Below are 13,731 nucleotides of genomic sequence, written 5' to 3'. Positions count from 1 at the left end.
GTTTCAACACAGGATTCATGGGAAATCTCAAGGTTTCCTTTGGCGGATGAGGCAGCTCCATTTTGGCCAAATATTCAGGAGTATACTTATACTCAGACTGAAGATCAAGCTGAAGAGCCTTTCTCATATCAAAGATGAATCTTGAAAAAGATGTTAATTTTGAGGCCGAAGACTCCTCAGGAGGCGAAGAGGAGCAAGACCTAGGTGCCGCTGAGTAGAATGAAGAAGCTTCTCTGGAGTATTGAAAAGGCATGTCTGTATCCAACATAAGAGTCACAGAAGAAGCTCCACTGTGTGATATAGGCGGAGTCAGAAAGTGCTTACATTTCAGAAGCTTCAATGGAGAAGTCCCAGGGGTACGAGGGATTGAGAGTCTCAACTCGTGCCTCTTACCCGAGGGAAGAGTCCTTCACCTGGAAGTGCCTCAAGGTGGAGAAGCAGGAGGTGTTGAAGGCTTCAGAGGTTGAGACCTATGCCTGGGCTTCGAAGGGGTCTCGATGGGCCTTGACAATCGAGGCATAGGAGACTCTGTACCCCTCTGAGGCTCTTTACTCTTATTGGAAGCCAGTTTCCTCGAAGACCAGGTATGCTTTGACTGATGCCTCGATCAAAGTTTGTCTCCTCTTCACCAACAGAAGGAATAGCTGGAGACTCGGACCTGGAAGGACAAGGCGAGGAGTCACTGAAGGACAATGGTCGAGACCGACGAGGCTTGTGTCGAGGTGCCTCGATAGTATTCTCAGGCTTGTTTGCAGGGAGCAGATTCGAGGTGGGAGCAAGCTGGGCCAAGACCGAGGTAATCTGCGTGGTCAATATGGCTTTCAGCATGTCCTCGAAGACAGGCACCGAGACCAATGGATCTGGTCTACTAGGTGCAGCAATGTCCTCAGTTCTTAGCAAGTCGCCCTCGACCTCGAAGGCCTCGTCTGCTGTGCCTCTTAAGGTTCTGTCCTCAGGCAAGTCTCCTCTTCCTTCCACAGGTACGCTACCTAAGAAGCCTCCAGCTGAGTCTCAGGCAATCCAGGCAACGAGTGCAGTCGTGCCAGTCTCTACGAGACCTCCATCCAAGCGTGCCTCCAAACATAGGGAATACTCATCTTGCGAGGCTGTCCACTACGTGGCTCCATGGATGATGCCACCCACTTGTTGAGAATATGCTGCCTGCTTGTCCTGGGATAATCTGGTTATCACCCTTGTTCAGAGCCAGCTCAGCCTATGGACCAGGTGAGGCCCTGACTCAGGGAGCCAAAATCCCAGTCCAGCATCTCTCCCTCTTTCTTCCTTCCCCACTGCAGGTAGGGTGGGAAAGCTGCCAAATAGTGATTCAGGATTTTGGCACCCTTCAACACCAGCATTAGAGGGGTAGCTGTTGGATCATGGGGGAGGGGGGAGCGCACCAGTACAACAGTTGACTCAGGCAAGATGCTACAGTCCCTTGAGCCAGCCCTGCCTTTGTTCTCCTCTCTGCACTGCAATTTTATTCTACTGTTTTGTCATTTATTTTTGTTGTTGTTTTATCTGCCTTATCCACTTCCTATTACCTTTGGCAACACATGTAAAACTGTCATGGGCATGACAACAAAGTCCTTTAAATGTGAATCATGAAGCAGCTTGGACTGCTTTAGGGAGAGCTGATCGCCTTTCCTCATCAGAGCTGAGGCGCCTCAGATGTTGCTGGGTAACAGGACTTGATCTCCTCTCTTCAATCCCCTCCCCCCTGACCGCTGTGAGGATGAGCATCTGTTAACCGATGCAGAGCTGGCTTAGGACTGTCTGGGACCTTGAGGGAGGGGGGGGGGTGGAGAAAAGCCCTCCTCACCGATGATGTAATCAGAAAACAGGGCGGTGGTTGGAACACTTGCGAAGAAAAGGAAAGTGCAATTAGGCAGCACTGTTGTAGCTTGATGGAGATGCAATCGCAGCTTTGCTGATTGGTAGGATCCGGAGTTGCTTGGCTTTTAAAGCACTCGCCGGATTAGCAGAGTGAATGGATGACAGCTAAGAGAAATGCTGCAGCCATTTGTAGGCGATCCCGGACTGCCGAAAGCTGCTCCGCTGTGACTGCTTGTACTAATATTGTGTCTCTGCCTCTTTTTGTCTTTCTCGGACGCTCTCTGTAACGATGAGGCAGGCTCCGACCACACGGAAGGTACAAAGTATTATCATTTTATTGCTCCTTTTAATGTGCCTTCCTATCTGATGTGCTCCTGTGCGGGTTTTCTTTTTTTTTGTAAAGGATGCAGAATTTGGATGTCTTTATTGCTTTGCTCTTAGCGCTCAGTTTTTTGCCCACCTGCTATCTTGACGTAAACTGCAAGTTTCTCCTCTCTGAAAAGAGTCCTTTTCTGTTTCACATAACCCCCCCCTCCCCCCGAACCTGCTGTTCGTGTCCTTGCCTGCGGTGCTTCCTGCAGCCCAGCTGAAGATGAAATTGCACTTGCTTGCAAAGTCAGCCGGCCCTGATTTGTTTATTTTTATTATTATTATTCACATTCACTCTAGCTTTACAGCAGCTTGGATTTGAAAGCTAGGATGTGGGCAAAGCTGCAGATCTACTTTTGAAAGTTGTATTGGGTTATTTCTTTCACAATCTTTGGAGAAAATAAGCCCGGCGACTAATGCAACGAGGCCTTTTCTGTTTGAATGTTTTGAAACAGTAATGTGTGTGCAATTTGCCCCCAGTACCTTTGTGGAAATTGTGTACTCAGACCTATTTTGTTATACTTAACACTTAGTTGAAAATAAAGGTATTTATTATCCTTCGTTTCAATAAAAAAAAAAAAACTTCCCTGAGACCATGCTTCATCTTTTTATGCTATACAGGCAAACCATAATTTCATTAGATAGTAATTTTTCAGATGGCTTGAGTGACACTTTATAATACCTTCCAGTGCTTATTCTTCCCAGGAAAAAAGAATGTAGCCAAATCAATTGTTAATGCCTTGTAATTATAAGGTACTATCCGTTATCACAGTTAAAAAGTTTCTCCCCCCCAAAAAGTTTATAATCTTAAATTTGAGGATAGGAGGGTTATATGACTAAAGTCAGAGTTCAACGGTGAGTGGAAAGGGAGAGAGGGTTGGATCTGAAAGTGGGATTGCAAGTTTCACAGCTCTTTCCTGCAATCACTAAATTGCCCTGGTAGCCTAGTTAATCTGAGAGGGAAAAAAAGGGGTATTACTGCTGCTGGTATGGGGTGTTCTTGCAGGTTGCTGCCCCCAGTAAACAGCATACTACAATAGAGACCCAGTGTGAACACGCTTTCTGATTGTTTAGCAAGGGACTAGCTGCTCATACTCCGTTTGAGAAGAGTTGACCCATACCAAGTAAACAGAGAAATGAAGTAAGGCCTGGGGACCAGTATTTTTTTCCAGCGTTTGTTGTTGCTGTTGAAAGATGTATATCCCCAGAGACTGTAAGGTTTTACATTCTTGTCACCTGTGAACAGAGTCTTGTAATAATGCCACGTTCAGTGATGTCAGATTCATCTGTTCTCTGTTGACAGCTGATCCTCCTTGACCAAAGCATACTTGGAAACCAGTTCAGCGTCTTAGTGCTCTAGGCATGCTCTCACTGCATCATAACCGAGCAAGTGCTATTAGGGGGAAATTCTATAAGTGGGGTCTAAAGCAGTGGTTCCCAACCCTGTCCTGGAGGACCAGCAGCCAGTCAGGTTATCAGGATAGCCTTAATGAATATGCATGGCACAGGTTTGCATGCCTGTCACTCCATTACATGCAAATCTCTCTCATGCATATTCATTAAGACTATACTGAAAACCTGACTGGCTGCTGGTCCTCCAGGACAGGGTTGGGAACCACTGGTCTAAAGCATAGGTGCCTACATTAATAAAAAATCAATTTCAAAATTTGAGTTAATAGCATCATTATGAGCTTTAACAAGCTCATGACGACAAAAATTATATGGTTAATTGAGTGGTAGGTACCTACACCCAGACTGCTAACACCATGGAGGGTGGATTGGGGTTTTGTTTTTTTTTTCTAAGCTAGATGCTGCTAGGCATCGTTAGGTGCCTCAGTGTAGGCGAGTTAAATACTGGCCTACATTAGAGATGCCTACAATGTAGGTGTGATTCTGTTAGCAACGCCTAACGCATGATTGGCACATCCGGGCACCTACATTGTAGGTGGCGTCAATAGGATCTGCCACTTAGCGCAAAGTCTAACGATGCCCAACACTTGTTTTGTAAACTCAGACTGTGACCATTTTAATGAAGCCTTCCTAAAAGTGGTATAGGGCTCATCCAAATGCTAATAAAATGGGTAAACTGCCCTGTGTTTGTGTGGATGACATCAGGGGTCAAGAGCCTGAAGCAACCTATCGCAGATGTACAGAATCTTACACAGGAAGCAGGAGCTCCATGAGCAACAGGCTCACCTCTGTGCTTTGAAAGGCCATCAGCAGCTGGCCTGACGTCCAAACACGGTTCACAAAGTCGGGTGGCAAAAGCCGTAGATTGCATACTGCCTCCCATGCCTTCACAGAAGACAAAAGTGCTCACAAGAATCAGGGGTGCAAGCCTGTAAGGTGACTTGTCCAAAGCCACACAAAGGCAAAACGTATTTCCCCATCTGGGCTGGAGCTAGAGTGATCCATTTTGTAGGCTGTATGAGGGGCCACTGAAAAGTTCTCAGCCCAACCAAGAAGAGAATGATGTGGAGCCGTGAAACTCACAAGTTATTCCACACTTTTCTTAACAATTTTCGTTTTAATGATAAGAAAAGTGTCAAGAAAAGTGTGGAATAACTTGTAAGTTTCATGGCTCCACGTCATTCTCTTCTTGGTTGGGCTGAGAACTTTTCAGCAGCCCCTTGACCAGATCATGCCTCAGTAAGCATGATTTAGTTCTCTTAACAGAGCTTTGTGTCACTAACACGTCGTTAACTAACACTGCTCTACCCAAGTCAGGTTTCTGTGAGTGGGGAAGTGATTGCCAGGGGGATCACATGCTTGAATCAGAGTTGGGAGTGCTACTAGCCTAAATGAAGGCGGCATCTACTAAGTTTTATTTCTGCATAGAAAGAAGGGGGTGGGGTGTGCCCTAAATCAGAGATTTCCACATGGAGTCCTCCTGGTTTTCTTCCCTCACTCTCCACTAGGAGCACAATGCATTGGGAGTGGAGCTAAAAGATTAGAACCGGATCTAGAAGTCAGTGATATTAGCTGTAAATGAGTGAAATGCTTTGAGAAATGATGGAAGCTGAGCTGTGTACAGTAATCCAATCCAATCCTTGGTTTTATATACCGATTTATGGTGTCAGGTCAAAAGCGTGCTGGGACAAAGGCGCGCCCAGACAATTGAGCGCAGCGCGCGCTGCCACACCGCTCTAAATTACTGTTTTTAGCGCTTCGGGGGGGTGTGGGGGGGAACCCCCCCCACTTTACTTAATAGACATTGCGCCGCATTGTGGGGGCGTTGTGGGGGGTGTGGGGGGTTCTAACCCCCTACATTTTACTAAAAACTTAACTTTTTCCCTGTTTTTAGGGAAAAAGTTCAGTTTACAGTAAAATGTGGAGGGTTACAACCCCCCAAACCCCCCATAACGCTGGCGCGATGTCTATTAAGTAAACTGGGGGGGTTCCCCAACAAAACCCCCCGTCGGCGCTCCTAAAAACTGTAATTTAGAGCTGCGCGGCGGCGTGCGCTGCGCTCAATTGTCGGCGCGCGTTTTTGTCTTTCGCGCCGTTGTCTATGAACCCCGATTTATCCCTTACCGATTCTCCTTTGCAAAAGGTATCCAACAATTTAAACTCTCCCTTCCTTCTAAAAAAGGGATTGAAGGAGTCAAGATCTTCAGTCAATCTTTGGTCTTTAAACTCTCTCAACTCTGGAATGATCTCCCCCTTTTTTTTTTTTAAGGAGTTCCAGTTCGTTTCAATTTTTCCGTAAATCTTTAAAAACTACTCTATTTGCCAAACATTTTGAAAATTAATTCTTTTGAAATTTTGCTATTATCTTCTATTTATCATTTGTAAATCATTCCCTGTTTATTTAATTTACAAACCGAGTCGAGCTTTCTCAGAATAATGACTCGGTATACAAAGTTAAGCTTTAGTTTAGTTTACAAAAAGGGCTCAACCCGGTTAACAAGATTTCCTAAATTCAGTTAGAGAATGAGATGATTCTATTGCAAAATTACCTTGGAACAGAAGAAGTAACCAGAGATTTTTGAAATAGATAAGTTTTTAACATTTGCCGAAAAGTTGTTAAACGCGAAAGTAACCTGATCTCCGAAGGAAGCTCATTCCACATTTTTGCAGATAGAAAAGTAAAAGATTTGCAGAAATTGGATATAGTTTTAATACTCTTAACTGATGGAAAACCAAGTTTATATTTCTGAGTATTTCTTGAATGAGATGGTAAACAAGAACTGAAAAGGACAGGAATTAAGGGGGAGAAAATCCCATACAAAATTTTAAAAATCACACAACTACATTTGAATTGAATTCTCCAAAACACAGGAAGCCACACTAACCCTGGCGATGTCTTTTGTTTCTTTCTCCTTGCTCTTTGCTGCCTCTGCTGCTGCTCTTTGCGTCTTTCCACCTTGTGCGATCCTTTCCTACTCTGACTCCTGCCACGCCTGCTGCCCTCCAGACCACCACCAAGCGGACCAAGGTGAGAACCAGCTGCCAGAGGCTCCGGCTCTGTACTGTTCAGCTTTTTACTGTCCAGTCTGTGGGTGTGTGCATGAAGGGTTCCAAGCTGGAGAGCTTTATTATTTGCTGCATGTTGAGATCTAAGAAATGGTTCAGACACCTTTTTATGGAATGTATTTATTGCTCTCGGGAAAAAAAAAAAGTATTTAGAGCAACTTGAAACACTTATGGAGATTCAAGGGCAAACTTTTTGAGAATGGGCCTCCCTTTACTTCTCCTAGATTAAGGAATAAAATTTTAAGCAAAAAATAGTAGGGGTAGAGAGATGTTTCCACAGGGATCTTTATTAAAAAACGATGAAACATCTCTCTATCCCTACTATTTATTTTGACTGATTTTATTTATGTAGGGGTTTTTTCCTGCTCTTATGCAGCAAGGAATAGAATTTAATCACCCCCCCCCCCCCCCCAATCTATGCTGACTTGTCAGTATACCTCCCACTGCAAAACAGAAGAAATTAAAGTGCTGGAGACCCAATGAATAAACTACATGAGCAAAATCCCTCAAATCAATCACACACACACAGATTGTGGGCCCGCTTGAGCAGAGAAATAACTTATGTGCCTGAATGTAACTCACCTTGAGCTCAGATTTGAAAAGGAGAGTAGTTAAGGGCCCCTTTTACAAAGCCGCTGCAGTGATTCTTCCGCAGCAAATGCACCGAAACCCATAGGATGGGCTTTGGTGCATTTGCCGCAGGGGGAATCCCTACCATAGTTTTGTCAAAGGGACCCTAAATATAGACTCCAAATACAGAACCAGACCTTCACTGAATGCAGAATAAGGGGCAAATTCTAAACGAAGCGCCCAAAAGTTAGGTGCCGATATGGGCACCGTTCAGTGCGATTCAAGTAAAATTGGCTGCTGATTAGTGAATCACGCTGAACGGCACCTATTTTGCAGGTGCCCAATAAATAGGCCAGCTCTAGGCACAACTAAAAGTTAGGTGGCCGTGCGAGCGTTTAAGCACACTTAAGAGCAGCGATTCTGTAACAAGGCGCCCAACACGTAGCCACGCCCACACCTAACATGCAAAGTGCCTATTTTTTTGAAGGCCGCCTAAATTTTTAGAGGCGCTTTGTTACAGAATCACTCTTTCTTGATAGGCGCCTAAGTTTCAATTATTGCTGATTAAAAAGCTTAATTGAGCTTGTTATTCATTTAAATAGGCGCCGATCTAGTTGGGCGCCTCCAAAATAGATGCCTAAATTAGGCGCTGGTTACAGAATTTGGGGCCTAAGTGACCATAAATTAGAAAATGTGCAGACAAAAACTGAAATGGAAATGAGAAACTGCAGCGCTTACATTTCACAAACGTCTCATAATGTGCAAATTGCATGCCCCTTTTATCAAGCTGCACTAGAGGTTTTTAGCATCAGCCGGCGCAGTAAATGGTCCGACACTCGTAGAATTCCTGTGAGCATTGGAGCACTTACCTCTCCAGCCCACGCTAAAAACCTCTAGCGCAATTTGATAAAAGGAGGGGAGGGAGATAATTTATTATTCATTTAATTCTTGGGATTTATTAACCACCTTTTATGAAAAGATTCACCCAAGGCAGTGGACAGAAGGTACAGTTTTAAAATAAAACTTACAATTTAGTAGCATAACAATATATAAATATAAGTACAATCAATGAGTTAAACTTGGAAATAGAAATTGAAACTAATGAAACTATAAAAAATATACACATTTAACAGCACTGTAAAACAATCATACAAGGGTCATTTCATAAATAATGCACACTTTTTTTTATTTTAACATGTTTATTATTTTTTTTCAAGTATTTCTTTACAATCCTTTAATATAGTCTCCCTGCCTTGCATTGACCGAGTCCCAACATCCGGGAAGCTTCATTATTCCATCCAAGACACCAATTTTGTTCAGTTGCCAAATGGCTCAGATAACAGCAGAAGAAAGCTCTTCCAGAGATGTAAAACGATGTCCACACGTAGGTTGTTTCAACTTTGGGAAAAGGTTGAAGTCTGGTGGACTCATGTCTGGACGGTAGGGAGCATGAGGTAACACCTCCCAACCATATTCACATAGTTTTTCAATGACGACGTTCCCTATGTGCGTGCGAGCATTGTCGTGAAGAATGAGTGGCCCAGCCAAGAGCAGCTGAGGTTGGGTTTTGTGCATTTTTCTGCAAAAAATCAAGATAAAACACTGCAATGACACTTCTCCCACATGGAACTTTGTCTGTGATGATGATGCCTTCATGATCATAAGCACGAGTTTCACACATCGTTCATCGGTTGCCTTCCTGGTCTTGTCATCATCTGTGCTCACACGACCACTCCGAAAACGAGTTGCCCACTGAGAAACTGTACTACGGTCCACTGTTAACTCACCACAAAATTCACGTAAAGCACTGTGGATTTCTGTCAGGATTTTGCCACGTAGAGTTTCAATCTTAATATACAACCTCTGATTGTCAACAGACACAGCACCCAAGATACCTGCAGCCTCCATTTCCTATATACACTACAGAGCTCCTAAGCACACGTCATGCTGCTTGAAGCACCGAAGTGAAAGTGAAACAAGGTTTACTGCAATTGTATCATCCACTCCCCAACGTTGCCAACCTTTGCATTATTTATGAAAAGACCCTCGTATAACAGAAATATGATCAATATCAGTATAATACAAGCAATACAATAATAGACAGCATAGAATAACATTCAAATAGCATACATATAATACAATGTTAGTATACCAGTGAAACAATAAACATGCATTAGAACATTTGAGTAACAAAAATGATGCTAATGCTGTTTCTACAATACAATGAAGTATCTTACTATGTAGCCGAGAAGCCAAGTATGAATATATAGATAGGAACAAGATGGATACTGCAAAATCAACTGGGATAAACAGATGGGTTTCTAAACTAAAGACAAATTATATGTGCCATGAAATAAGATGTGAGGGACTGGTCTAAGTCGCAGGGTGTGCAGCAAGCTAGTCCCAGATGTGGAGTGAGTGGATTGTCAACCACCAAATGTATTAAAGGCATTGGGAGAAGAGCCAGGCTTTCACCTGCTTCCTGAAATAGAGGTAGTCGTGAGTTAGATGCAGCCACCATTGGGAGTAAATTCCAGAGCATGGGGGTATTTCTGAGAAGGCTTGCTGACAAGTATCACTTCATACAATTTATTTTGATGAGGGTACAGATAATGATGCTACTTGAGAGGATCGTAGATGGCTCAAAGGTATATGGAGGGCTTATTTATTCTTTAAGTAATCTAGTCCATTTTCTCTAAGGACCTTGAATATCAAATAACCCCCCCTCCCCCATTTTACTAAACCACAATAGCGGTTATTAGCGCAGAGAGCCGGGTTGAATGCTCTGCACTGCTCCCGACGCTCATAGAGTTCCTATGAGCGTCAGGAGCAGCATGGAGCATTCAACGCGGTTCCCTGCTCTGATAACCACTATCACAATTTAGTAAAAGGGGGAGATAGAGTTTTAAATGTACCCCTCTAAGGTATTGGTAAAAGTGCAGTTTTTCTAGAAAGGGTATGATACGGTTATTCCCCTTGCAGCCTTCTATCAGTCATGCTGCAGCATTCTGAATTATTTGGAGCTGGTGCAAACTCTTTTTTGGTTTGACCAATCTAAATGGCGGAATAGAAATCACTAATGTAATGTAATGTAAAGGACATATAAGAGATGCACATTCCAAGGTTGGCATATTCCAATCACAACACTAAAAGTAATATCCTACAAACTGCTTTACAAATGGTATTACACCCCGATATGACTTAGACAAATATATGGCAGGGGAGATGAGCGGTGTTGATGAGGGTGTGGAGACCAGGGCACTTTCTGGTGGCTTTGCAATCACGGGCACTGCATTCACCAAACACTCTAAGTGACGCTTGCTTAATAAGGACATTGAGGAGTGAATCCTGAAACACAAAAGCTATTAGCTGGATTAGATGTGACAAGTAGATTCATCCTGGCAGCTGCTTGGAAGCAGAAGGATTACTATTATTATTGCTAAAGCTCATTTGGGTTCTATATATGGCATCCAAAATTGGGTATCAATTTTTGGGTGATGATATAAGATGTGTGCCCAAATGAATTGGCTACCAAGCAAATTGGTGCTGATAATTGGGGCTAATTGGCAAAAATTGGCACCAGTTTAGATTTCTGTACACTTCTTGCTATGTGCGAGTCTATAACAATGTGTGCCCCAAATCCCACAGCATGCAATCTAAAAAGGGGCATGGCCTTGGGAGATCCATGGGTAGATCAGGAATGTTTCTACAATCTGCACACAATGTTATAGAATACTGAAGATATGTGGCCAAATTGGGCCCCTGGAGTTACAAGGGGCCACTGAAAAGTTCTCAGCCCAACCGAGATGAGGATGATGTAGAGCCATGAAACTTACAAGTTATTCCACACTTTTCTTGACACTTTTCATTTCAACAAATCGATTACTGTAATTCTCTGTATGCTGGATTATGCCAGAATGATGTTCAAAGATTGCAGATCATTCAAAATACAGCTATCAAACTAATTCATAATCTTTGCAAATTCGATCATGTATCGTCACATATGAAAAACACTCATTGGCTCCGTATTGTGTACGAATTACTTCTTATTACATTTAAGGTTCCGAGTACAGATGAGCCACCATACCTAGCATGGTTGCTGAACCCCTATGTAGCAGCCAGAAATTTGAGATCTAGAAATAAGCAATTGCTTATAATTCCGTCATATAAAGAAATTGTACACGAACACGCTATCTTCTCTGTTAACGTTCCAAAGTATTGGAATTTGATTCCATTGGCACTTAAATCAATTACTTCTGTAGATAAGTTTTGAGATTTTTCTTAAACTTATCTCTTTTCAGATGCATATTCTCAGGTTTAACGGGTAGCGCTATTAATGTCCTGGAAAACAGAATATCCCCCATGCTTTTTTTTTTTTTTTTTCTTTTGCTGTACTTTCTCCCTTAAACCCTAATTTAATGTATTTTGTATGGGTTTTGTACATTGTGTTGTTTTATTATGTTATGAATATATGTAAGGCTATGTTTTAGATTGTAAGCCACCCTGATGGTTTTCCCTAGGACGGGATAGAAAATTTTAAATAAACTTGGAAACTTGGATAGCTCCACATCATTCTCTTCTTGGTTGGGCTGAGAACTTTTCAGTGGCCCTTCATACACCTGGTTTCAACAGGCATAACTGCTGCCGTCTAAATGTGGGTGCTGAAATCAGCACACAATACTAAGTCAATAACGGGCACCCATCTTTGAGTACCAATTTTTTTTGAGGTGCCACTTACTGAATCTAGTCCTCAACGTCTAAACTGACTGCCATGCACAGGGACAGATTAGCAGCTATTTCCAAAGTAATCTAATTTAATCTTCAATTTCTGGATCACTCTATGCGTAACTAGGTTCAAGGTGATTTACAAGTTAAGAACTTTACATTGTGTTGAAGAATTATAGCTCGGAATTACAAGTAAGAAGAATTCTGAGGTAGTTACAGGAGGTACAAAGTTGTAGAATAATGTATTCAACAGAAATATGGGATCCTTATTGTAAATGGAAAAATAAAGTGACTCGTTATAACTATAACATGGCTTAGGTGCTGTTGAACTTTTTGTTTTCTTTACTTGGTGGAGATGCAGCCAGATCTTATTGAAACTAAAGGTGTCTGGGTTTAGGGCAGTGGTCTTGAAAGCAGCCACAAAACTTAGAGACTTGAAGAAAACACAGATGTTTATTCAGCATATGCGAACCCCTGAGCCCAAGCTGACTTCAGAAGTCCCGAAACCAGGAAGTTTCAGAGATATTTATACATTCTTCTGGCTATACAATTGAATTCTAGAAAAAACTTTTCACGTGTTACTTTTCTTAATCATTGGTCCTAAGCTCACACTAGCAGGTCACTAGCAGGCCACTTATCTAAGCCCTGCAGTCTTTCTGTTACATGTCCAGGAGGGTGGAATACAATATCGTATGCTGAGATAGCCATAAGAAGCTAGAATGCCCAAGCTAAAACACCCAGTGCAGGCAGGCTAGAACATGAGATAAGTTAGTCTGCAGCTAAACATAATTCAGCATTTTATTAAAGAGAAAACTTAGTTCAACACTTAGGAAAACCAGTCGCAGACTCCTTCAGTCTCAAACTCAAACCCTTTGCAGGGCCTCATTTTGGATTTGTAGGTACTTGGAGGGCCTCAGAAAAATAGCTAATGTCTTATTTAAAAAATGACAATTTTGCATGAGGTAAAACTCTGTATAGTTTATAAATCTTTCCTTTTGGCTAAGTCTTAATAATAATATCGTAATTTATAGCAAAAGAGACATATGATCAAGAAACTGTTTTATTTTACTTTTGTGATTATGATAAACATACCGAGGGCCTCAAAATAGTACTTGGCGGGCCGCATGTGGCCCCCGGGCCATGAGTTTGAGACCACTGGCTTAGGGAGTGGGAAATACAAAACTGAAGAACATTTTGTGCTATGTTTCCTGGGGTATTATTCATTTTATTTTAATATCTTGTGTTCACAGTATATGTTAACAATAAAACGATTGAGGGGGGTGGGGGGGGAGATAAAGACCATGGTTTAATCTGCATAGGAGGAACAGAACCCAGTTCAAATATCACCTCCTCCCCCAAACAGATCTTGTTTATTATACACTACACAGTTATAGCCAGACAATGGATATCGCTCCATCACAGGAGGCAGGAAGCAGCCCTCAATCTACATTTTTGGTCTGAGGGGGGAGAAGAAGCACCATGAACCCTGCCCCTCTCCTCCTCTTGCACTGCACAGCACAGTCTGTCTATGTATGCAGGTATCACACACAGCTGTGCCCATGTAGCAGAGCTATAGTTTGTTTAATGGGAGGTATTTAATTGTTTCCAGATGCTAGGTGCCTCCTCACACGGGGCATATATATATTTTTTTCTGTTTCAATATTTTTTATTGAAATTTCAGACAACAAGTATCGCCAGTTTCTATTCCCCAAGTTCCCTTTAGCAATAACATCCTCCCTTCCTGGTCTTTTTTTAATT

The 13,731-nt window shown here is 42.4% G+C and overlaps 1 protein-coding gene across 4 annotated transcripts in view; it reads left to right on the top strand.

Moving 5' to 3' along the window:
- The window catches only part of LOC117364589 (dynactin subunit 1-like), a 250,634-nt gene that overhangs the window by 74,038 nt on the left and 162,865 nt on the right, over positions 1–13,731 (top strand). For 2 of the 4 annotated variants that reach the window (XM_033953963.1, XM_033953946.1), the window contains exon 5: positions 6,620–6,640. The exons of 1 other annotated variant lie outside the window; for it this stretch is intronic. In XM_033953963.1, the coding sequence (XP_033809854.1) occupies positions 6,620–6,640 (21 nt within the window). Of the gene's footprint in view, positions 1–2,041; positions 2,150–6,619; positions 6,641–13,731 lie in introns of those variants that run through there. One more of the 4 variants, XM_033953971.1, reaches the window with a different exon arrangement.

The sequence above is a fragment of the Geotrypetes seraphini genome, chromosome 1 (genome assembly GCF_902459505.1).
Source record: "Geotrypetes seraphini chromosome 1, aGeoSer1.1, whole genome shotgun sequence".
NCBI lineage: Eukaryota > Metazoa > Chordata > Amphibia > Gymnophiona > Dermophiidae > Geotrypetes > Geotrypetes seraphini.
Note: the sequence above shows the minus strand (reverse complement) of the source record. Positions and strands in the feature narration are given on the sequence as shown.